At 45.5% G+C, this 24,849-nt stretch overlaps 1 protein-coding gene across 1 annotated transcript in view; it reads right to left on the bottom strand.

The window, feature by feature from the left end:
- Positions 1-24,136, bottom strand: part of INO80D (INO80 complex subunit D) — a 61,166-nt gene extending 37,030 nt beyond the window's left edge. Inside the window, exons 1-4 of the mRNA XM_029068686.2 lie at positions 24,047-24,136; positions 23,694-23,940; positions 12,864-13,648; positions 9,809-9,917 (exon numbers count right to left, since the gene is read on the bottom strand). Coding sequence (XP_028924519.1) covers positions 9,809-9,917; positions 12,864-13,648; positions 23,694-23,911 — 1,112 coding nt within the window. The 5' untranslated portion in view covers positions 23,912-23,940; positions 24,047-24,136. The remainder of the gene's footprint in view (positions 1-9,808; positions 9,918-12,863; positions 13,649-23,693; positions 23,941-24,046) is intronic.
- Positions 24,137-24,849: the final 713 nt, after the last annotated feature.

Below are 24,849 nucleotides of genomic sequence, written 5' to 3'. Positions count from 1 at the left end.
TCAAGTTTTTCCTTTAGATCAATATGTGAAAACAACAGAATGCTTAAATATAAAATAGAATTTGAAAATTTGAAAAGCACCTTCTTCTAATATCAAAAATGGGGAAACTTGAAATAACTATCACTTTACCATTATCCAGACCTCTACCAATTCTGTAAATTCAATTTTTATACTTATTTGTAGAGCATTCTCTAGAGTTTGCCAAACAACTCCAAAATGGATAGTCAGGAGTGTTCATGACATAATAATAATAATGTTGGTATTTAAGCACTTAGTATCTGCAGAGCATTGTTCTAAGCGCTGGGGGAGATACAGGGTAATCAGGTTGTCCCACGTGAGGCTCACAGTCTTAATCCCCATTTTACAGATGAGGTAACTGAGGCCCAGAGAAGTGAAGTGACTTGCCCACAGTCACACAGCTGACAAGTGGCAGAGCCGGGATTCAAACCCATGACCTCCGACTCCCAAGTCCGTGCTCTTTCCACTGAGCCACGCTGCTTATTCTCTCATTCATATTTATTGAGGGCTCACTGTGTGCAGAGCACTGTACCAGTCGCTTGGGAGAATACAACAGTTACAATAGATACATTCCCTGCCCACAGTGAGCTTATAGTCCATTCTACTATAGCTGACAGAACAGTACCCTGCACAAAGTAAGCACTCAATAAATACCACTGATTGATTAAAACAAATGTACTGCTTTTGATAGAAAAAAAATCTGGAAGCAGATGAAGTTTACCTGTTCAAAACTACAAAAGTAGCTCAGGAGCCATTATTTTCATTCAGGCATCACTGCTTGAAGCTCCTGTCTTACTGTAACCTAACCTCAATTTCAGCAACTTTCATAATAACCATTAGAATGAGATTTACCCAGGGACTTTCCGAATCCAGCCAATCCAACAAGAGCCCATCCACGTGCAATATTTACCTTCTCTATTAATTCTGATGTTCAGTCATTCCACGTCTGTGAGAAATTTTTCAAAATTACAAATCTACACTAAATGTGTTTGCTGAGGGTTTGTGTCAGACATGTCGAAGTCATTCTTAGGAATGGGTTCCTTAGTTACTCATTCCTGTGCAAAATATACTTTTCAAAAGTTGTAAACTTTAATACATCTTTATTAAAAATATTAGCAACCTAAGCCATTGTTCTATATAGAGTGGGCAGGGTACAAGTCCTTCTATTACTAGTAGTAGTTATAGTATTTATTAAGCCATTACTGTGTGCAAAGCACTCTACTAAGCACTGGTAAGAATTACACATGGCCCCTGTCCCTTATGGGGCTCACAGACTGAATGTGCATGTGGGGAGAAGGGACTGGAGACATTCATTCTTTCATTCATTCAAACGTATTTACTGAACACTTACACTGTGCAGAGCACTCTAATGAGCACTTGGAAAGTATAATTCAGCAACAAAGAGAGACAATCCCTGCCCACAACAAGCTCATTGAGTCAATCAGTGGTATTTATTGAGCAGACAGGCGTTCAGGAGAGTACAACAGAACAATAAAATAGACACGTTCTCTGCCCCCAATAAGCTTACATATCTAGAGGGGGAGTAAAGTGGAGCATTGAAACAGTGAAACAAATCAATAAAGGGATTCCTCTAGGCTAGAGGAGTATCAGGCTGCAGCCAGCAGTCTTCCCGAAGTTTTGTGGAAGCCTCGTGTCATAATAATAATAATGTTGGTATCTGTTAAGCGCTTACTATTTGCAAAGCACTGTTCTAAGCGCTGGGGGGGATACAAGGTGATCAGGGTATCCCACGGGGGGCTGAGAGTCTTCATCCCCATTTTACAGATGAGGTCACTGAGGCCCAGAGAAGTGACGTGACTCGCCCAAAGTCACACAGCTGACAAGTGGCGGGGCCGGGATTAGAACCCATGACCTCTGACTGCCAAGCCCGGGCTCTTTCCACTGAGCCATGCTGCTTCTCTCACGTGCACGCCGCAGGTGCATGTGAGAGCAGCTTTTATCTCCAGCCTGGCGTGCATGGAGTACAGAGCATCAAGTGCATGCTCAGTAATCAATCATATTTATTGAGAAGTTCTGTACAGAGCACTGTGCTAAGCTCTTCGGAGAGTACAATATAACAGATTTGTTCCCTGTCCTGCAAGGATCTTATGGTCTAGCCGGGGAGGTGGTAACTCCTACTACAACTCCACATAAAGCCAAAGGAAATAAAATTGGTGACCAGAACTCTCTCTTTGGTTTCTTCCAGCTTCAACACTGGTGGTCTAGGCTTCAGAGGGGGATGGGGACAGTGGTCAGGGGGATCGGTGGCTAGTAGACAGACAGCCGCCGCCTCGGCAGACGAACACGAGGAGAAACATCTAGACTGTGAGCTCCTAGTGGGTAGGGAACATGTCTACCAACTCTGTTATACTGTATTCTCCCAGGCAGCCATTCTACAGTGCTCTGCACGCAGTAAGCGCCCAGTAAATACCATTGATCAATTGCCTGACTGACTGATCCATAGTGATCACCTGATCCCTCAAGGATCTTATTTTGGGGGGTCTAGCTCAGGGATAACATAATTCATGGTCCATCAGAATCCCACAGAGAGACACACATCCTATTCCCCCTCCCAACACAAACACACACACACACAAACACACATCTCTCCCCCACTTCTCCCCACCCCCGACAGCCCGCTAGAGTGCTAGTGATGGCACTTTTTATGTCCCCCTCCCAGGATTGCACCCGGACAGCTTCCAGTCCTCTACCAGTCTTGACTACGGGAGGAAGAGTCGAGCAGAGGTCTACCCATTTCATTCCTAGCTTGGGCAGCGGATAGCGAGTGGAAGGCAATCGGCTACTAGACGAAACTCACCCGTGCCGGGCGGCAGCAGCATGGGAGAGACTCGAGGGCGGAGACTCAAGGTTACTGCACCGAAGGAGGCAATGGTAAATCACTTCTGTATTTTTACCAAGAAAACTCTACAGATACACTACTGGAACAATTGCAGGTGGAGGCGGGGCGTTCTGGGAGAGATGTGTCCGTGGAGTCGCTACGGGTCGGAGACGACTCAACCACATGAGACAAGACAATTATATATGATATATATACCGACTCTGTTGTACTGTACTCTCCCAAGTGCTAAGTACAGTGCTCTGCACACAGTAAGTGCTCAATAAATGCCAGTGAGGATGATGATAAATGATTTCAATGCCATCCTCCTATCTACTATATCCTAAGCAAATACTGAAAGGATTAAAAACAGCTCCCCTGCCCCGGCAAAGATTTAAGATTATAGGCGAGAAAAGCAAAACATCATGACCGCCTTCTACAATGGTGCTACGACACTCGTTTCTTCTTCTCAATCTATGCAATATTCCTGGGAAGCAAGCAGGGAAAAGACAGTTTTGTATTTCATTGATGGAGAAACTGGGGAATGAGGTAAAACAAGGTAGTTGTGCCCCAGAAAGGAACAATTCCCCCTGCAATCTGTTTTCCACCTCCCTCACTCCAGTGAAACGTCCCTCTAAAAGGTCGCCAATCCTTCAGGCCAAATCCAATGGCCTCCACTCCATCCTAATCCTCCTCGACCTCTCCACTGCCTTGGTCGCTGTGGACCACCCCCTCCTCCTAGAAATATTTTCCAAGCTCGTCTTCACTGACACTGTCCTCTCCTGGTTCTCCTCCTATCTCTCCGCCCATTCGTTCTCAATCTCATCCACTGGCCGCTCCTCTGCCTTCCTTCCTCTAACATCCTCAAGGCTCAGTGAGGGTTCCCCCTCTATTCTTTATCTACACCCACTCCCGTGTAGAACTCATTCGCTCCCTCAGCTTCAACTACCATAGCTGCTTGGATGATTCCCAAATCTACCACTCTAACCCTGACTTCTCTTCTTCTCTACAGTAGAATATTTCCTCTTGGCTTCAGGACATCTCTACTTGGATGCCCTACCAAAACCTCAAACTTAACCTGTCCAAAACAGAACACTCCCTCTTCCTATCCAAACCCAGTCCTCTCTTGACTTCGCCATCACTTGTAGACAGTACCCCCATCTTCTCTGTCTTACAAGCCTGCAGCCCAGGCATTATTCTCAACTCCCTCATTCAACCCACATATTGAGTCTCTCACCAAATCCTGTCTGTTCTATTCTCACAGCATCTCTAGACTCCATTCTTTCCTCTCCATCCAAACTGCTACCATGCTGATCCACATACTAATCGTATCCCACCTTAACTACTACACCAGCTTCCTCGCTGATCTCCCTGCCTTCTCCCTTTCCCTATCTAGTCCATATTTCACTATGCTGCCCGATCATTTTTGTACAACAAGCAAACAAAAAAAGTTCAGTCCATACCTCCCCATTCCTCACAATCTTCCAGTGGATTGCCCTCCAGGTCCACATCCACCAGAAATTCTTCACCATCGCCTTTAAGGCATTCAATTAAGTCCTCCCTCTTCTACCTTACCTCACTGACCTCCTTCCTACAACTCGGCCCGCATTCTTCTCTCCTCTAATGCCAACCTACTCACTGTACATCCATCTCGTTTCTCTCACCACTGACCCCTTGCCTACATCTCCTTTCGGGCCTGGAACTCCCTCTCCTTTCATATCCGACAGATTACCATTCTCTCTTTCTTCAAAAACCTAAAATCGCATCTCCTACAAGAGGCCTTTCCTAACTAGGCCTTCCACTCTCCCTTCTGTGTTGCCTAAGCATTTGGATCTGTACCCTCTAAGCACTTGAGAGTCACCTCACCCTTAGCCCTACAGCACTTACTTACAAATCCTTTTGCTCTACCATCCCCCCTCCTGCAATTTATTTTAATAAATGCCTGCCCCTCCAGACTATAAACTCCTTGTGGGCAAGACCTGTGTCTACCAACTCTATTGTATTGTATTCTCCCAAACACTGAGAAGCAGCGTGGCCCAGGGGATAGAACACGGGCCTGGGAGTCAGAAGAATCTGGTTTCACAATCCGGCTCCACTATTTGTCCGCTATGTGACCGTGAGCAAGATGCTTCACTTCTCTGTGCCTCAGTTCTCTCATCTGTGAAGTGGGGATGAAGACTGCGAGCCCCATTTGGGACATAGATTGGGTACAACCTAATTAGCCTGTATCTACTCCAGCATTTAGTTCAGTGTCCGGTGCATACTAAGCACTTAAATGCCATGATAATAAGCCCTCTGTCCAGGGCTCTGCCTCCAGTAAGTGTTCAATAAATACCCGTGATTGACTGGCTGATCTCAAAGATAAGAGTGGTTGGGTTCCTCAGGAGAAACTGAAGCTTCACAACATCTAGGTGGCCTGAGGAAAAGTTAGGTTCTTTCCCAGCATAAATAAGGAAATTAGGCCCTGTTCTGCCAGTACATTCCAGAAGAGTGGTGGTTCTCATTCAAACTGACCAATCAGCTTTCAGGGAAGGTTTAAAGTCCTGGTGGGTGTTCCCTCCAAGGCCGAGAGGGCAGAGGCCAGGCAGCCTGCTAAGTGAGCTCTTCACTTCCCTATCTCTGCCCGAAAGTGTACACAGCTCACCAGATCAACTCCCAGGTGAACAAACCGTCCTCTTATCAGGGAAAGCCCGCGTCGGCCTGTTTCTTCTGATATCATAAATGCTGTTGATTCGGACAATTCCCTCAAACCAAACTTTTCCTTGCCGATTATCAATCAACCTTCTCCTTTTAACAGTTGTACGGGAATCATTTTAACGCGGATGGGAAATCCTCCTTGAGCACCTTTATTTCCTGGGCATGTTCGTCGTGGCTATTGTAAGCAATGGGAACATTTAAGAAAAACACCAATAGCGATGATAATAATAATAATAATTGTGGTATTGTTATGTGCTATGTGCCAAGCGCTGTGTTAAATGCTGGGTTAGACACAGATCAGACACAGTCCCTGCCCCATGTGAAACTCAATCTAAAAGGGAGGGAGAAAATATTGTATCCCCATTTAACAGATAGGGAAACTAAAGGATGGAGAATTTAAGTGACTTGTCCAAGTTGACATATCGGGAAAGGGGCGGAGCTGGGATTAGAACCCAGGGGTTAGACCCTGGAGCTCCTGACAACCAGCCTAGTGCTCCTTCTCATAGATCACGCTGCCTCCCGATTCGCCACAATGGTGCGATTCAACACTTTCCCAGAACAGTGCTCAAGTGCTTAGTACAGTGCTCTGCACACAGTAAGCACTCAATAAATACAACTGAATGAATGAATCCATCAGGGCCTTAACAGCACTAAAAATCCCTGACTTCTTGGTCGGTTATCTTTATTTGTTTCTGTTGCAATTAGCAGAAAGTGTCTCAAAAATGCTAGGTTATCTTGGTCAAGAAAAGAGATTTTTGCCATAAATTTACATTCTGGCATAGGGATATTAGCTTTGTGCACTCTCGCTCTCCCACTGGCCTGCAGGTACCGAACGAGGAGGCAGTTCTATTAAGCCAATCTCCTAATGACAATTGTGATATTGTTAAGCACTCACTATACGCAAAGCCCTGAGGTGGACTCAAGATATTGGCGGCCCTGTCTCACAAGGGGCTCCCCATCTAAGTGGGAGGGAGAGCAGCCATTGAACTCCCATTTTATAGATGAGAAAACTGAAGCACAGCAAAGTTAAGTGGCTTGCCCCCGATCACACAGTAGCTAAGTGGCAGAGCCAGGATTAGAACCCCGGTCCTCTGAATCCCAGGCCCATGCTCTTTCCACTAAGCCACTCAGTTTCTCAACATCTTAACCTACATGTCTTTGATCAAGAGGGTCTCTGATCACATAGAGGGAGCCTGTCTGGACTGGGGAGGCTGGAGGCAGAAAAGGTAGAGGTGTAGATGGACAGATGTCAGGATTCCCGAGAGGCACCAGGAGGAGGGGATTAGCTCCAAAACCATTTTCTGCCTCCGTTTCGCATAATACCTCCTAACACCACGCCTTTCCCAGAGTCAGGCCAGACCACTCACATAGTCTACTTACAAATTATCTTCCAACTCTCCCCTGCGTACACTGCTGGTGGTAAAGACCGGTCTGGGACTTAAGTCTACTAATTTGCCATTCTTTTTTTTTTTAATGGTATTTGTTAAGTGCTTACTGTGTGCCAGGCCCTGTACTGAACGCTGGGGTAGATACAAACTAAGGTTGGGCACAGTCCGTGTCCCACGTGAGGCCCACAGTCTTAATCCCCATTTAACAGATGAGGTAACTGAGGCTCAGAGAAGTGAAGTGGCTCATCCTAAGTCGCGCAGCAATCAAGCGGCAGGGTTGGGATGAGGACTCAGGTCCCTTTGATTTCCTGAGCCGGGGTCTATCCATGAGGCCAGTCTATAAAATCACAGGAGGGAGAAGAAAAAGATGTCTTTCACCGGGCATGCTGCTGGAAGAATCATTCAGCCCGAAACCACCACAGTGACAGAGAAACGGTGTTAAAGAATAATCGACCTGCAGGTCTAGAGCACACCAAGCTGCGATATCACATTGGACTCTGACCCTCGTCGGCGGATCTCCAACGGAAACTGCCTAATGAAAGATATTATCAGGATATTTGGACACAGACATTGGGAAAGGACCTCCCCTTCCTTCAACCCAGACATTTCATCACTGCTTATCTGTCACATTCAGTTTCCAGCAGTTCCCAATCGGCCCACCAATATCCACTTGTAGGCCGCCTCAGTGGGCAGTAGGACTGCCCTAAATTTCCAGTAGAGTACTCTAATTACAACCGCTTTACTAAATCATTGCCCTGCGCGCCGCATTTTGCTGCCTGTGGAGTCTAGATGGTGGTGAGGAAAGAGGAGGAGAATAGAGCACTGCAAACCACCACCACATGCAAACGGCAGCTTTCCTCAGCAAAATAAATTTGAGTAAGAAGGCAAAAAGCAGAACTGAAAAGCATTTGAAGGGCTGGAATGAAATAAAAGAGCACCCACTGAAGCTTCCACTTTAGAAAAGGAACTGTTCAAAACCAAGTACATAACACACAGCGGCTTAACATCGGATGCTAGTGTCCCCCACTGTTAATGGCTTCTCTGTGCTTGTTCTGGTTCCATTAGGGAATCAAAAGGTCAGTAATGACTTGATTTTGTACTTTCCCACCCGGCAAAAAGACTGGCCTTCAGGATTACTTTCAGGGCATCTCTTCCCTTGCCTCCCCACGACCGAAGATGCCAGCCGTAGAAAACGCTACCTCCCTTTCGGCATCTACAACTCCCTCCCCGACAAGCCTTCCCAAAGGCAGGGTTAGTGGTGGGAACTGACAAAATTTCTTCCTGAGAGAGCACCCAGGCCAGTGTGTTCCTTGGCCCATGATTCTGGAGAACTCTTTTTCTCCACCTAGTAGGGGAGGCCTTTGGCTCAGCTGGCAACTCTGTTGGAACCCACTGGGGAATTCTGCATTGCAGAGTTGATGCGGAGGTGGCAGATACATAAGTGGCTTGGCAAATTGCTGAAGAACACACCGGTGAAAAAATGACTTCAGTGTGAGCCCGTGGGTATGCAGAAAATAAGCTACAGGACCTCCCAAAATAAGTGTTAATCAAAAAGATCAGCAACTACCACAGTACCCTCCCTAGCCAATTAGTTATTATAAATAAAAAAGAAAAAACTCTATTAAGCTTACATTCCCTATGACAGTGTAACAGTGTCCACATCTTCAGCACGATTTCTTGTCAGAAGAAGGCGCTATTCAGACATAAACAATGCTAAAGTGTCTACATTAACTGATAGAAAAACAGCGTGGCCTAGTGTATAGGGCACGGGCCTGGGATTTAAAAGGACCTGGGTTCTAATCCCGCCTCTGCCACTTGTCTGCTGTGCGAACCTTAGGAAAGTCACTTTACTTCTCTGTGCCTCAGTTACCTCATTTGTTAAATGGGAATTAAGCTCCATGTGGGACATGGCCTGTGTCCAACCTTGTACATACCCCAGCATTTAGTACAGTGCTTACCAAATAACATAAAAAAAGATCGATTTCCAATTGATGAACTGCCAGAACAAATTTTACTTGAGGTTAATAGTTCTCAATGGCCCACTCCTAAACACTTTGTGTGCCCCTCTGAACAAGATATTACTGAATGGTTATCATTATCGTGATTAATGAATGGTTCCTGTTATTTTGTCGTCGGTTATCGACAGACCACAGTTGGAAAAGGAATGGGTTTCTCTACCTCTTTTCCCACTCTCTGCTTCATGAATGGCATCGGGATCAAGAAGCGTTCAAACAGACGGCTGAGAAGGCGGGGAAAGTAAAGGAGAGGAAGAAGACTACATTTTCCTGTCCAGCTTGTGGGCGGCCACTTCCCCCAGGTGACCCCAGAGAAAGAGAACTCCTCTTTGCCTTTTCTGAGCCACAGCTGGAGGTTTCAACAGAGCCAGACACCGCCGGGACACTTTCCTAATCAAGCAATCAATGGATCATCAGTCAATTCATGGTCAGCACTCAATAAATACGACTGACTACTGAGTGGTTCCTGCATGCAGAGCACTGTACTAAGTGGTTGGGAAAGTACATTACAACAGAGTTGGTGGACACGCTCCCTGCCCACAATGAGCTAATAGTCTAGAGGGAAAGACAGACATTAATATAAATAAATTATCTCCTTTCGCAACTTCCATTCTCCTGCTCCCCATCTCTGTGATTTCCCCGCCCAGGAGTGGAAGGAGGAGAGGAACATACTACCTCAGCTCCAAGTGGGAAGCCCCAACGGGAAGTGATTTTTTACCATGCTTATTTCCACTGCAGTGACTGATCCGATATTTAACACTATTAGAACCTACGTCTAAAATGAATGGATTAAATCAATAGTAAAAAAAAAAAAAAGAAAAAAAAGAAAAGAAAAGATGGGAAGGAAGACTTACTCATGTCTTTCGTATCTAAGGGTTTCTCGGATTGACCATGCAACCTGGTATGGCGAGGCTTGCTCTGAATCCTCCAGTTCCTCTCCACTATCTTCAGACCAATCCAGCCCTGGTCAGGGGAGGGGACAATATTAGGATAGAAGAATAAAAATGAACAAATTCATTTGATTACTTCCGGAAGTTGGAAATCAATCGTGGAACGATAAATCATCTGTCACCTCAGCTAGCGGCCCACCAATCTATATCAGGTATCATAAGGCTCACCAAAATTCAGGTACAGGACACAAAGTACCTTATTGAATATCCTGGAAAGAATTGAAACAGATTTAAGATAGTCAATGATTAAGACAAAGGATCTTTAAAGTTAAAGATAAGCGTAAAGAAAAGTTAGATCTCTTTTAATATTAATGAGATTTCACTTCTAATGTAAGAGATCAAAAAGCTATTACAAGACTTGGTTCTTTCTTAAAAAAAAACTGCAAACAGAATGCCCCACCAGGAGATTTTTCACTAAAACAGTGGATATAAGACTTTAGCTGCGTTCTTGGAAAACACCAAGACAGTGATTCCTGCAATAGGATTTTGCCTAAGTCAACAGGAATGAACTCCTGATGTTTCAAATGCTTCACACACATTTAATCAGTATGTATCAATGAATACTTAAAAATGAATGCTATTTGTGTGTCACTCTGTGTCTGGATGTGTCTATATGAGTTTGTGTGTGTGTGTGTGTGTGTGTGTGTGTGTGTGTGTGTGTGTGTGTACTTCTGTCTTTTCTTTTTTCTTCTGTCTCTTTAAATGTCTGTAAACTGGGCCAGATGGTCCAGAAACAGGAAGTGACCTGATCATTTCCTATAACCAGTACCTGGCTTCCGCATATCTTCCTGCTACCCAAAAGCTTGTGGGATCATTGAGTCTTTGTTAAACATAGACAAAGCTTCCTGCTTAAACCCCAAATCCGCTGTACATTTGGCAGCAAGGGGAAAGGGAAGGAGAGCTATCTGTACATGTACAATTTAGAAGTGACGCTATGAAGCTAACTATTCCTCAGGGAGGCAGAGTGGGAGAAATCAACCGTGTCCTGTGAATTCATGCCATATAATGCACTCTATACAAGCTTCTTACTGTATATTAAACCTGGTTCCTCTAGAATAGTTGTTTGACAAGCTAAAGGTTGATGTTGCAAGTCTGTTACTGTTGTAACATGTATTTTAAAGGTTACCAGAGTTACTTTAATTCAGATTTTGGGCTTTAAGACTCCCTTCCCGAAATTGGTATTCTGTTTAAAAACAATTTGCCTTACTTTCTGAGGCATTTTTCGGTTCCAAATTCAGAGGAAAAATTATAATGGAAAAATATAGTACATCAAGACTCCATGTGAGCTATAATTATCCCTAATTAGGTTAGGTAAATTAGCACTCACAAAACGCTCTCTTTTTTATGACGGTTATATCCATTTATACATTATCATTCCTCCAAATAAGGAACGACACAAGCGTTATTTTGAAATTTTTTGAAAAAGCACTTCTCTGCTTTAGTTTTCGGAAGTGTATCGCTCAGATAAAATGTAGAATATTTTCTCAGGGATACTACCCTTCGCTTCCCCTAGGTTCTATGTTGCCGGATCACGCTCTGGGACCTGTATCTTTGATTATCTGAATGTGTCTGATTCTTGGGAAGCATTGCATTATTTTAAGGACCATCATTAAATAGCATTCTCTTAAAATAAATTACACATGATGCGTACTGCTCTTCCAAAGGGCACTGAAAAGTAGTTCATCCAGGCCCAAAGCACACTATGTGCTAGGGAAATTAAGAAATTGTTCACTGAAATGGTAAAATTACAGATTAGGTAATACACTGCCATGAATGTACACAACTCAAATTTATTCTAAACTGTCACGGTTTATAAAATGCCCACCCACCTTGGAGACTAAATTTAAGGGCATGTGTGATGACTTTTCCCCGCAATGTAAGCATGCTCCAAGATGATGCTACTGCGACAACTATAAAAGCAAATTCTGATTTATCAAAAGGAGAATTCGGGCAGCAGTGTTCAAACGACAATGTCGACTTCAACTCTGGCTGTGCGCTGCTCCCTAATTTAGCACCTGTAACAGCCCTAAATTATTTGTGTTCTTGATTCGGTTGAAAGCAAGATCTGATTGACCCAAAATGAAACGCTATCTTAATTCTCCCTTCCACACCTTGTTCTGCAAATTTAGTTTTGGCTTCATTCTTGTACGTAAGGATAGGATCATCAGGATTCGATTTTTTCCAAGGTTTCGAAGAGACCGGAGAGTCACTCGCTCAGTTCAGAAAAACTGTACTTTCATTACTACCTTGAATTATGACTTTTCCCCCTCTAAAAATCCATGAAGAGTTTCAAACAACTGTCCAATGGCATAAATGGAGTTGTCATTTCTCTAAACCCCTAAGGTTGACAAAGAACTCCTACCTCAGATAATTCGTACACTCTAGGCATTTTAAGCGCCAAGCTGCCGGATTTACGAAGACACACTCTTTCTATTACTACCTGAAAGCAATTTAGCCTTCATAGAGCACTAAACTATCATAAAGCAACCCATTCTGTATTGCAGTGACACGGGTTTACACCGTTTCACGACTGAGAGCATTTCTTAAGGCACCCGGGTGAGCCGTATACAGTCCAGTGAACGGCTGGGAAGACGCTACCCGATGAAAGGTAAGCGCCTTCGATTCCCAAACCCCAGTGGGGTCCACGCTCTGACCCCCAGACTCTGACGCCTCGGGTAGGGTGGGTCCTCGGAGAGCGGTGAACGGGGCGTCCCGTCGAACTTCCTCCGTTCGATTCGACCGGATCGATCGAGCGCTCACTGCGGGCCGAGCACCGTGCTGAGCGCCCGGGAGAGTACGACACATGTCGTGACTCTCCCGAAGGGTCCCCAATCGATCCCGACTGGAGCCATTCTGATCTAGGGAGAGGGTGGGGAGGGAGGGATGCGGCCCGCCCGCCCCCGGCCGCTTCGATTCCTTCATCCCCGGAGCGAGCCGTCCGAAGAGACCGGCGACTTACCTAAGTGAGGAAACAGATCGGTGTCCAGCTGCTGTTTGCAAGTGCACAGTTTCACCAGTCTCTGCAGCCGACTCAGGCCGGATGAGTGTGGCGAGAAGGCTGTGGCTTTCATGGAGACCCGGTCGGTCCTGGGCAGGTCCGTCACAGGAGCCCTACCGGGTGGCAGGAAGGGCAGAGATCTCTTGTGGGACAACTGCCGGGCTTGTGCTATAGTGTGTGTGGTTGGGGCCACTCCCTGCATTGGTAGGCTGGTGTTCGGAGGTTGAGGCGACTTACAGGCTAAGCCCTGCGGCGGCGGCCCCGGAGGCTTTGAGCTAGTGGATAAAGGTGGCAGATGGGAGCGTGGCGGCTGCGGCGGCGGCGGCTGCTGCGGAGGCTGCTGCTGCGGAGGCTGCGGCTGCAAAGGTGCAGGAGGGGGGCTAAAGTGCTCTTGGCGAACTTTTAAAATCTCTGTCTCTCTCTGGCGCTGCCGGTTCTGGGCCAACTTGCTCTGCAACTTCTTCCTCACGGTGGCCCCTTTCTTCAGGTCGTCGTCTTCCTCGTTGAAGGCGAACGGGTCTTCCAATTCCGTTTCCAGGTAGTGGAGCGGGACCCGGGCCCCCGGCGGAGAGAGGGACATCCCATCCAGCCCGTTGGGCATCTTCAAGGCCAGCGTGGGCACCGTGAGGCTGAAGGCCATCGTATCCATCTGGTGGCGGACCTTCACCTCCTCTATTGGGTCATTCTTTTTCTTCCTCTCTTTTTTCGGGATAAAGCCAAGTACCTGCAGGTGGCTGTTGCAGTACCTTTTAAAACAAAAACAGGCAATTCCTCCTTGACACTCCTTTGACGAGCACATCGGACCACGCGCGACATCTTGGAGGCTGTCGAAAAGGCCTCCAGGCTGAAACTTCCAACGGTAAAAGCCCGGCTTTATTTCACTAGGCATTTTTCTCCAAAATCCATACCCACCGAATACGGAGCGGCTTCATACTCATCGCTGGCGGTCACTTCTGTGAACGTTTTGGATTATGCGGAATACAAGACTGACTCAGCCCTCCTTTCCTCTTCTCCCACTCCCTTCTGTGTTACCCTGAATTGCTCCCTCGATTCATCCCTCCTCCCAACCCCACGGTACTTAGATACATCTCTGTAATTTATCTGAAATTTATTTATTCACATTAACGTCTGTCTCCCCCTCTAGACTGTAAGCTCATCGGGGTCAGAGAATGTGTCTGTTCATTGTTATGCTGTACTCTCCCAATAGCACAGTGTGCAGTGCTTTGCACAGAGTAAGCACTCAATGAATACAATTCAATGAATGAAAACGTAGCGGGGTGGGGGACGACAAGGGGGACCAAAACAGAAATTGAAGTAATCCCCTACAACTCAGATGCAAAATTAACATATAAACCTTCTCCCCTGCCGAAACGCCATATTGGGAAGCAGCAGGACCTAGTAGAAAGAGCACAGCCCAAGGGTCAGAGGACCTAGGTTTTAATACCAGCTCCACCACTTGCCTGCTCTGTGACCTTGGGCAAGTCACCTAACTTCTCTATGCTTCGGGTTTGCACATCAGTAAAACAGGGGTTTGATTCCTGTTCTCCCTTCTACTAAGACCGTGGGCCCCATGTGGGACAGGGACAGTGCCTAACATGCTTATCTGCATCTACCCCAGAGCTCACTACAGTGCTACACTCTACTCTCACTCTACCCTCACTCCCTGGTGAACTCATTCGCTCTCATGGCTTTGACTACCATCTCTACGCAGATGACACGCAGATCTACATCTCCGCCCCTGTCCTCTCCCCCTCCTTTCGGGCTCGCATCTCCTCCCGCCTCCGGGACGTCTCCACCTGGATGTCGGCCCGCCACCTAAAACTCAACATGAGTGAGACTGAGCTCCTCATCTTCCCTCCCGAACCCGGTCCTCTCCCAGATTTCCCTATCACCGTGGATGGCATGACCGTCCTTCCCGTCTCTCGGGCCCGCGATCTCGGTGTCATCCTGGACTCGTCTCTCTCGTTCACCCCACGCATCCTATCCGTTACCGAGACCTGCCGGTTTCACCTCTACAATATCGCCAAGATCCGCCCTTTCCTCTCCACCCAAACGGCTACCTTACCGCTACGGGCTCTCGTTATATCCCGGCTAGACTACTGTGTCAGCCTTCTCTCTGATCTCCCTTCCTCCTCTCTCGCCCCGGTCCGGTCTATTCTTCACTCCGCTGCCCGGCTCATCTTCCTGCAGAAACGATCTGGGCATGTCACTCCCCTTCTTGAACAACTACAGTGGTTGCCTATCAACCTCCGCTCCAAACAAAAACTCCTCACTCTAGGCTTCGAGGCTCTACATCACCTTGCCCCTTCCTACCTCTCCTCCCTTCTCTCTTTCTACCGCCCACCCCGCACGCTCCACTCCTCTGCCGCCCACCTCCTCACCGTCCCTCGGTCTCGCCCATCCCGCCGTCGACCCCCGGGCCGCGTCCTCCCGCGGTCCCGGAACGCCCTCCCTCCTCACCTCCGCCAAACTGATTCTCTTCCCCTCTTCAAAACCCTACTTAAAACTCACCTCCTCCAAGAGGCCTTCCCAGACCGAGCTTCTCTTCTCCCTCTACTCCCTCTACCATCCCCCCTTCACCTCTCCGCAGCTTAACCCTCTTTTCCCCCCATTTCCCTCTGCTCCTCCCCCCTCCCTTCCCGTCCCCTCAGCACCGTACTCATCCGCTCAACTGTATATATTTTCATTACCCTATTTATTTTGTTAATGAAATGTACATCGCCTCGATTCTATTTAGTCGCCATTGTTTTTACGAGATGTTCTTCCCCTCGACTATTTATCGCCATTGTTCTCGTCTGTCCGTCTCCCCCGATCAGACCGTAAGCCCGTCAAACGGCAGGGACTGTCTCTATCTGTTGCCGACTTGTTCATTCCAAGCGCTTAGTACAGTGCTCTGCACATAGTAAGCGCTCAATAAATACTATTGAATGAATGAATGAATGCTTGACACATAGTAAGTGCTTGACAAATAGCATAATTAGCATTTCTGTTGGGGACAGAGAATGTGTTTGTTGTTATAGGGTACTCTCCCAAGCGCTAAGTACAGTGCTTTGCACGAAGTAAGTGCTCCATAAATATGATTGAATGAATGAATTTTTGATTATTGGGGCTACCATTTAGGCAAAGCTGGCAATTCCAACTGCAAGCAACTCAGTGATGTAATGATAGATTATCCCTGGCCTCTTGCTTCTCCTTCGTCCCACCTTGCTTGCCTCAGCTCACCGGGGCTTTAGGACCCTTTAAAGATGGACAGCCAGGAGGAGGAGAGGAGAAAAAACTCAAATTGATCACTCAGCCCTAATGATTTTGGATGTCGACACCCACGCACACCAGCAAGGCTGAATTATTTGGACTTGCTGCTGATCCATTTCCAAGAGTCTGTTCTGCATGCTAGTTGAGGCTAAGTCTAACTCATCTGTGGTTGAGGTGCTTTCTACCCATGGTTTTTATTTTGTTTTGTTGTGTTTTTTTTTTAACTAATTCCCCATAGTGCCATATAAATCAGCTGAGCTTTTAATTAAGTGGGAATTTCACAGCTATGAATTGTTATCAATTTGCACCTTTAATTATCTTTTGGCAGATGTATGCTCCAAAAATGGCCGCAACCTAGCTACTGCAATAATAATTAACAACTCTTATGAGCCCGGTTATTATTCCGGCCACCCTTCCCACTTCCGCTGAAGCAGCGGAAGAAGCTACGAGGTTGTACCCCGGCTCCTGGGGGATGGAGACGGGCGCTGCTCCATCCGGGACCCCAGCCCAGCTCTCAGCTTTGGCTGATCACGTGGGCACCCCACCTCTTCTCCTACCTAATCGATCAATCAGTTAATGGTACTTACTGAGCGTTTACTATGGGCAGAGCACTGAACTGAGAGCTTGGGACAGAGAATATGTCTGTTGTTATAGGGTTCTCTCCCAAGCGCTGAGTACAGTGCTTTGCACGCAGTAAGTGTTCCATAAATATGATTGAATGAATGAATTTTTGATTATTGGGGCTGACTACCATTTGGGCAAAGCTGGCAATTCCAATTGCAACCAACTCAGTGATGTAATGATAGATTATCCCTGGCCTCCTGCTTCTCCTTTGTCCCACCTTGCTTGCCTCAGCTCACTGGGGCTTTAAGACCCTTTAAAGATGGACAGCCAGGAATGTATATGACGGAATGAGAGGACACGTTCCCTGACCTCAACGAGCTTACACCACTGCTGAGTTGGGGGACCCCAGTGGTCCCCCAATGGCCACATGGAGTCGGGTCCCAACAGGCCATGAGGATCGGAAGGGGCGACCTGGGCCAGGAATAATAATAGTAATTATGGTACTTATGAAGTGCTTACTACATGCCAAGCACTGTTCTAAGCACTGGGATAGATACAAGCAAATCAGGGTGCACACAGTCCCCATCCCACATGGGTCTCACAAGTTTTAATCCCCATTTTACAGATGACGGAACTGAGGCCCAGAGAAGTGAAGTGACTTGCCCAGGGTCACACAGCAGCAACCCCTGCTGGGCTGAACTTGAGCACCTCACCTGTAATTAATTGATCAGTGGTATTTATTGAGCACTTATTACGTGCAGAGCACCAGACTAGGCATTTGGGAGAGTACATTAAGACAGAATTAGTGGACATATTCCCTGCTCATAACGAGCTTACACCCTAGAGGGGGAGACAGACAAAATTATAAATAATTTATAATATATAATTTAAAGATATATATGCCTCTTTATTTGTGTAAGCTCGTTGCGGACAGGGAATGTATCTGGTTACTGTTACAGTGTACTCTCCCAAGCGCTTAGAACAATGCTTTGCCTGCAATAAGCACTCAATAAATACAGCTAAATGACTGACTGAATGAATGAAAGAAAAGGTAGTTCAGAAAAGGACTGGGAGCCATGGTAGCTTGTGTGTCACCCTGAGGCTTCATCTATCTGGCTTCATTAATCTATTCCAAGGGAAACCAAGAGGCTTGCCCAAGACACTCCAGTAATATAGAACTGATCAAACTGTTCAATGGACGATTTTCATCCAAATGAAAGCAAATTTTTAAAATGTATATTATTAGCAGTACTAGTACCTCATCAATGTTTTAAGATATTAAGTTACCGACAGAATTCATTAGTCCTTCAAATGAAATATGTCAACAAATGTGGTCAAGCAAGTATCATGTTGCCCTCCTTAAATATTACTTTAAAAACATTTTGGCAAATTACTGCATGAATCTGGCTGAGAATCGCTGGCTAATCCAAAAGAAATTTCCTCATGAATTTGCTTAATTTTATAGTAAATTCACACTCAAATTTATTGGAATCTGAAGGAAATCTAGAACCACTGAGAATCAATAGAAGCAGTGTGACTTAGTAGAAAGAGCCTGGACCTCTGTGTCAGAGGACCTGGATTCTAATTTTGGTTTTGCCTTTTGCCTGTGTGACCTCGGGAAAGTCACTTAATTTCTATGGGTTTCAGTTACCTCATCTGTAAAATGGGGATTAAGATGGTGAGTCTCATGTGAGACAGGGACTGAGTCCAACCTGATGAGCTTGTATATACCCCAGCATTTAGTACAGTGTCTGGCATTTAGTAAGTGCTTAACAAATACCCCTTTTTAGAAAGTCAATTTCTCAATGCCTGTTTCCTCATCTGCAAAATGGGGATTCAATACCTGCTCTCTCTCTCTCCTACATAGAGTGTGGGCTCTGTATGGGATGGGGACTGTGTGCTACCTATTAACTTGTATCTACTCCAGTGCTTAGGAGAGGGCTGGCCATGAAACAAGCACTTAACCAACACCAGAATGATTATTATTATTACTAGAAATGAAAAACAGATTAAAGCAAAAATGACCCAGAACTTCTGGTTTGGGCCAGTCCCATTTTGCAAAGATTTATGAATTAATACTTGCTAAAACACAAGTGGGCTTATCATGCTCCTCAGTTCATCAATGGGGAGTATCTCCTGAGCACCTTCCAAGTGTGAAGCCCTGTAGTAGTAAGTGCCTGACTTCACATCAGATCTATTTGCTCTTGCCATTCTTGCCTAAAAGGAGGAAACTAGTCTTCTGAACACAACATTGGTATTATTGGGGGAGATATGGACTTTCATTTTAATTCATCTTCTCTAATAAGGACGCCAGAGAGTCGACGGCCCCAGGAGAGAAATCCAACATGGGTATATGCTTCAATGTTGAATTTGATTTGAAGATAACATCATACGGAGGGAATCAAAAGGCCCTGAGCACTCAAACGGCAGATGATAAAGCTGCTTTGTTTTTGGCACCAATGTTTCAACAAACATGAAACTGGTATACGTGGCTTTTGATTCCTAGGCTGACCTGGGTGACCTTCACAGTGTCCTGCGACAAGTAAATAAGGGAAATGTATTTGCATTTTTATGTAGGAATGTCCTGAATAATACTTTATATAGGAAGCGTATGGGTACTTTTGACTCACCTTATCTACAGAAAGCACGTGTGTGGGTTTCGTGTTTTTGTGTGATCTAGAAATAAATTGTATTGGGGTTACTGACCCCCCGGACCTGCGTCGGTGGCCAGATGGGTGATGGAAAGAGGTTCTTGATCCAGATGGTCAGGATGACGGCACAGAGTTTCCATTCTTATCTGCTTCTCCTGCTGTCTCTCCACTTCCCAGGAGATGCCAGCCCTCTGAAGAGCCCAGGAAAGATACAGAGCGGCAGCAGCAAGGCAGATGAGAATGAAAACTCCAGCTGCAGCTAACACGAGCACCATGGTCACTAACTCCCTCTCTGGCATTAGCCCTTCTGCCAGGACCCAAGAATCCGGGAGTGGCGGGAACAGGAAGGACCGAAAACTGCACCGCCACTGCTGTCGCCATCGTGCCCACTGGAGATGAAAACTGGAATTTACGCTGTTGTTGCCGTAGCAGCAGCCAGCGACCACTCTGTACTTATCTGTAATTTGATGTATTTCTATTACTTTGTCCTCCTCTAGATTGTAGGCTCTCTGTGGGCAGAGAATGTGTCTGTTATATTGTTACAGTGTAACTTCCCAAGCCTCTCCCAAGCCACCTCTCAGGATGGCACCTGGAGAATTTCCACTACTCTACCAGTCTCAGCTATGGGAGGGAGAGTCAAGCAGAGGCCAACCTTTCCATTCCTAGCTTAGTCAGTGGCTAGCGCGTGGAAGGCAACGTGCCACAAGTCAAAACTCACCTGTGCTGGGCAGCAGCAGCATGGGAGAAAGTCGAGGGCGGAGATTCAAGTTGACTGCGCGGAAGAAGGCTATGGTAAACCACTTCCGTATTTTTACCAAGAAAACTACAGATATACTGCCAGAATGACGGCAGATGGAGAGTAGGTGTTCTGGGACAGATGTGTCCATGGAGTCACTTTGGGTCAGAAATGACTCGACGGCATAAGACCCTCCCAAGCGCTTAGTACAGTGCTCTCTACACAGTATGCACTCAATAAATACGATTGACTCTTTAGCTTCCATCCGTAGCAGCCAAAATGGTGGTGGTGGAGTAAGGAGTGTGTCTTTTACGCTGTTTCGGTTGCTACCATTCCATGCCAAGATGCCACCTTTAGGGAGCAAGTGTGTGTGTAAAGTGTGTGTGTGTGGTGCTCAGTGAATGCTGCATAGGTCCCCCATGTCCTTCTTCACTTGCCTCCTTGGGCCTTCTTCTTCAGGATATTTCTTCCTGACCCAGGCGTTACGTGAGCAGGGATCGTGTCTGTTAATTCTGTTGTACTATACTCTCCCAAGAGCTTAGTACAGTCCTCTGCACACGGTAAGCGCTCAATAAACAGCATCGATTGATGGATGGGCAATTCTGCTTGTAAAGTATAAAGTGGGACTTCATCGAAGAAAGTCATCTCTGCTTCTCCATATTCTAGAAGGCCATCGTTTTGAGAAGTCTTCCTAATCTAAAAAACCCAATTCTACTGGGCAAATTTAGTCCAATCTGTAGACTGCTCTCTCACCTAAAATAAAAATCTGATTCCTTTGCTCACTAACCAGTTGCTTAGCTCTCTGGCATTGTAATTTGAAGTCTGAAGTGCTAATTAGTAATTCCAAAGAAGTGTACTCCCAAATCACCACCTTTATACTACACACATTTTTATGGGGTTTCATTTTACACAAATTATTTCACACTTGGCCCTATAATTTACACCTTGCTGTTGAGCGCACCCTAACGGTTCTGGGAAAGTTCACCTGAACTTTTTCAGCTTTAAATTCCCGTCCTTTCCATATCTGCAGGTGAGTGGGGCCCTGACCTTTATGAATTGAGTTTTCATTTGCTCTTTAGAGGGAGGAATGGGGTACGACCAGGGAGCAGTTGAGGAGGTTTGTTCTGCCATCTTAAGCCAGCTCTTGAAGAACAATACTGATGAGTGAGGATTTAAGTTATGGCCTGAAATGCTCTGCTCAGGGGAGCAGCAAATTTTTGGAAAATAGGTAAGTTTTCCCTCACTTGCCCACATCTCCTTAGTCTGAAATGAAGGACACTCAGTTCTTCGAAAAAAGTGGAGGTCGTCTTCTTGCAACCCCCTCCCCAAAATAAAATTTTAGGTCAGTGAGCAGTGAGACAGGGACTATGTCCAACCTGATTAGTTTGCATTTACCCCAGAGCTTAGCACTGTGCTTGGCACAAAGTAAGTGCATATCAAATACTATTATTATTACTACACTCTAAATATTAGACTGTGTTATTAGACTGCACTGGACTCTAGACCGTAAACTCATCCTCTAGACTGTAAGCTGTCATGGACAGGGAATGTGTCTGTTTATTGTTATACTGTTCTCTCACAAGAGCTTAGTACAGTGCTCTGCACACAGTAAGCGCTCAATAAATATGATTGAATGAATTAATAATGATAATAATAAAGTACTGGAGCATTCCCGGTGTCCATGTCACACTCGGGGACATTCTTCTAGAACCACAGCTCGCTTTAGCCAAACAGGTTTGCAGTGCCGAAAAGACCGTTCCCTAATTACTTTACAACATTCTTGCCAAAACGGGTAGTGAAAACACAAATTCTGACAGAACCAGGTGTACCAGGTAATAATCTACAGTGGGGCCAACTGTTCCTCAAACAACAGAGGAACTGGTGAAGCAAGTAGAGAACATTATGGAAATTCACCTAAGAATATGAGCAATCAGAGGCCCGTAGTTCTTTTCTTCCGGCACCCAAGTTCTGCACAATCTTGTTTTATAAACACATTCCGTCGATGGCCCATTTTACTAAAGGACCTTGTCTCTGGCAAGCACTATGGGCAAATTTACGCTTTAAAAAATGAAACTCAATCCTTAGAGGTCGAGAAAAGGGGAGTATCAAGTGAACATGACACGGTACAAAGCATATATGCATACGTTTGGTATGCGAGCTTTCCTTAATGAAAAGTTTTGCAGGAATGCATCTCTCGCTACAGGATGCCTACTGAAAACTAGGCATGTCACTCATCTTTCCCGTTTTAAAAAGGTGAGAGGTTGGGTTGAGAAATAATGTCCAAAAGTACTGCTTTTGATGTTTGCTCTACAGAGTTCCTCTAAAATCTTCAAAGCTGCAGAGACACCTGATAAATCTCTACCCTATAACTACCTTTCAACCCCAGAGGAAACTCTTGACCACCACTTGGTGACTGAACCTTATTATACCACATTGTTTAGGCTTTATTTTCCTCAGTTAAAGAAATGGTGGAAATTTCAGGGGACAGTCTTTATCAGACAGCTCTCCACTTGGGAACACCCACCCCAAGCAGTTAAAATTCATTTGCAATTCTGGTTGTACATAAACTTCTGAAGACAAAGGCATCCCTCAATCAAAAATCAAACATGTTTTATAAGTGTCTCTTTGACAACTCCTTTTTCCTCCCCAAGAAGTGGGTCTCAAAATGGTCTAGTGGAAAGAGTAACGGCTTAGGGGTCAGGAGACCTGGGTTCTACTCCCAGCTCCATCATTCCCCTGTTGGGTGACCTTGGCAAGTCACTAAACTTCTCAATGCTTCAGATTCTTCATCTGTAAAATGGGAGTAACACACCTATTCTCCCTCCCACTTCGAGTGTGAGCCCTTGCAGGGTCAGGGATTGCAGCCAACCTACTTAGATTGCAGCGTGGCTCAATGGATAGAGCACGGGCGTGGGAGTCAGAAGGACCTGGGTTCTAATCCCGGCCCCACCACACGTCTGCCGTGTGACCTTGGGCAAGTCACTCAACGCCTCTGGACCTCAGTTACCTCATTTGTTAAATGGGGATCAAGACTGTGAGCTCCATGTGGGACAGAGACTGTGTCCACCCTGATTTGCTTGTATCTACCTCAAAGCTTAGAACAGTGTACTTAGCAAGTACCATTATTATTATTAATATTTACCCCAGTGCTTGGTAAATATCACTATCATTATTTTATTGTCATCACTATGTTATTAATGATAATAATGGTGATAATAATAATAATGATGATGATGATGATGAACAGGAAACATTTATGGATTCTGACACCCAAGATCTCAAATTCCTCCCCATTTAAAATAAAAATTGAACCCTCACCACTGAAATCCAATCCTCTTCAAGCTGTTGAAGCACACACCTAATTTCCAAGAGCCATCTGAACCTTTTTTTTTTTTAAATGGTATCTGTTAAGTGCTTACTATGTGCCAGGCAGTACTAAGCCCTGGGGTAGTTACAAGCTAATCAGGTTAGACACCATCCACATCCCACATGGGGCTCACCAACTTAATCCCATTTTACAGATGAGGGTACTGAGGCCCAGAGAAGTGAGGTGACTTGCCCAAGGTCACGCAGCAGACAAGCACTTACCTCCGATCCTCCGACTTGGGGATTGGGTTGGTGCAGCGTTGGCTGTTGTACTTGGCCACATATTCACATTGCTTGAAGGGGGCAGTCTTATCCTCCAGAACGTGTCGGATACAGAAGGCGTAGCCGTTGAGTCGTCGCTGCTTGCAGAGTTTGGGACTGTAGGAGCACAAGGGCTTATTGTCAACCTCAGAGAAGTGTATGTGTTTCCCTTCATACATCACGTGACTCTATTCCTTGTGAACATCAGCTGGAAACAAACAGAAAAAAACACACCAAACAAACGATGAACCACATGGGATGAGACAAATTCGAGTTCGGAATTGCACGACAGAGTTCTGATCCTCTAGGCAGACCTGATTTTAAATCTTCTGTACCATATCAATGACAGCCCCGAGGACGGCACTCTTCTGGAATACCACAGAATCACGATGAAGTGGATTGTCTAGGAAAATACCAGAGGAAAGAGTTAACGGTGACGAAAGCCAGGTGGGATGACGTAGCTGGTAGAACACTTTAGCTTCACCTTTCCTCGGGTTGGGGGGGTAGGTTTTTTACTAAGTAATGAGATCGAGGCCTTTTAAGAAACTAGAAGACTTGGGACCAGAAGAAGGTAACATGTTTGTGAAAACCTTCAGTTGGATCATTTTAATCAGTCGAGCCTTGCAAAAGACACTCTCTGGAAACAGTGGCTCCGTTCTATACCGTGAGTATTAACGGAAAGGGATGGCCTCATCGCCGTTGCCAAGGTCAAATTTCATGCAGAGTTTTCAGAAGATCCAGTCCCGAGGACTTTATGTGCAATAGGAATCAACCAAGCCAAGAATATTTCATAAAAGACTTTGTCACTCTTAATTTTCCTCCAACTCTGTGGCAGGTCTTTATAACAAAAAAAATAAAATTGAAAAGCTGCTGTGGAATATCCAAAGAACTGGTTCATAAACATCAAAAGCTCCTTTATTCTTTTTATAATTCCCCACACTTCCTAATGAGCCTTTAGTAATCTTTTCTTCTTCTTTTTGTAAAAATTTCCAATTAAATATACCTGAACCCTCTCTAGGTAGAGGCCTAGTGGTAGCACAAAGATTTTTCTAATTCTTTATTATCCACATCAGCAGAATGTGTTTGCCAAAGAGACCAGGAATGCCATAAGAACTGA

The sequence above is a fragment of the Ornithorhynchus anatinus genome, chromosome 7, assembly GCF_004115215.2.
Source record: "Ornithorhynchus anatinus isolate Pmale09 chromosome 7, mOrnAna1.pri.v4, whole genome shotgun sequence".
In the NCBI taxonomy this organism is placed as follows: domain Eukaryota; kingdom Metazoa; phylum Chordata; class Mammalia; order Monotremata; family Ornithorhynchidae; genus Ornithorhynchus; species Ornithorhynchus anatinus.
Note: the sequence above shows the minus strand (reverse complement) of the source record. Positions and strands in the feature narration are given on the sequence as shown.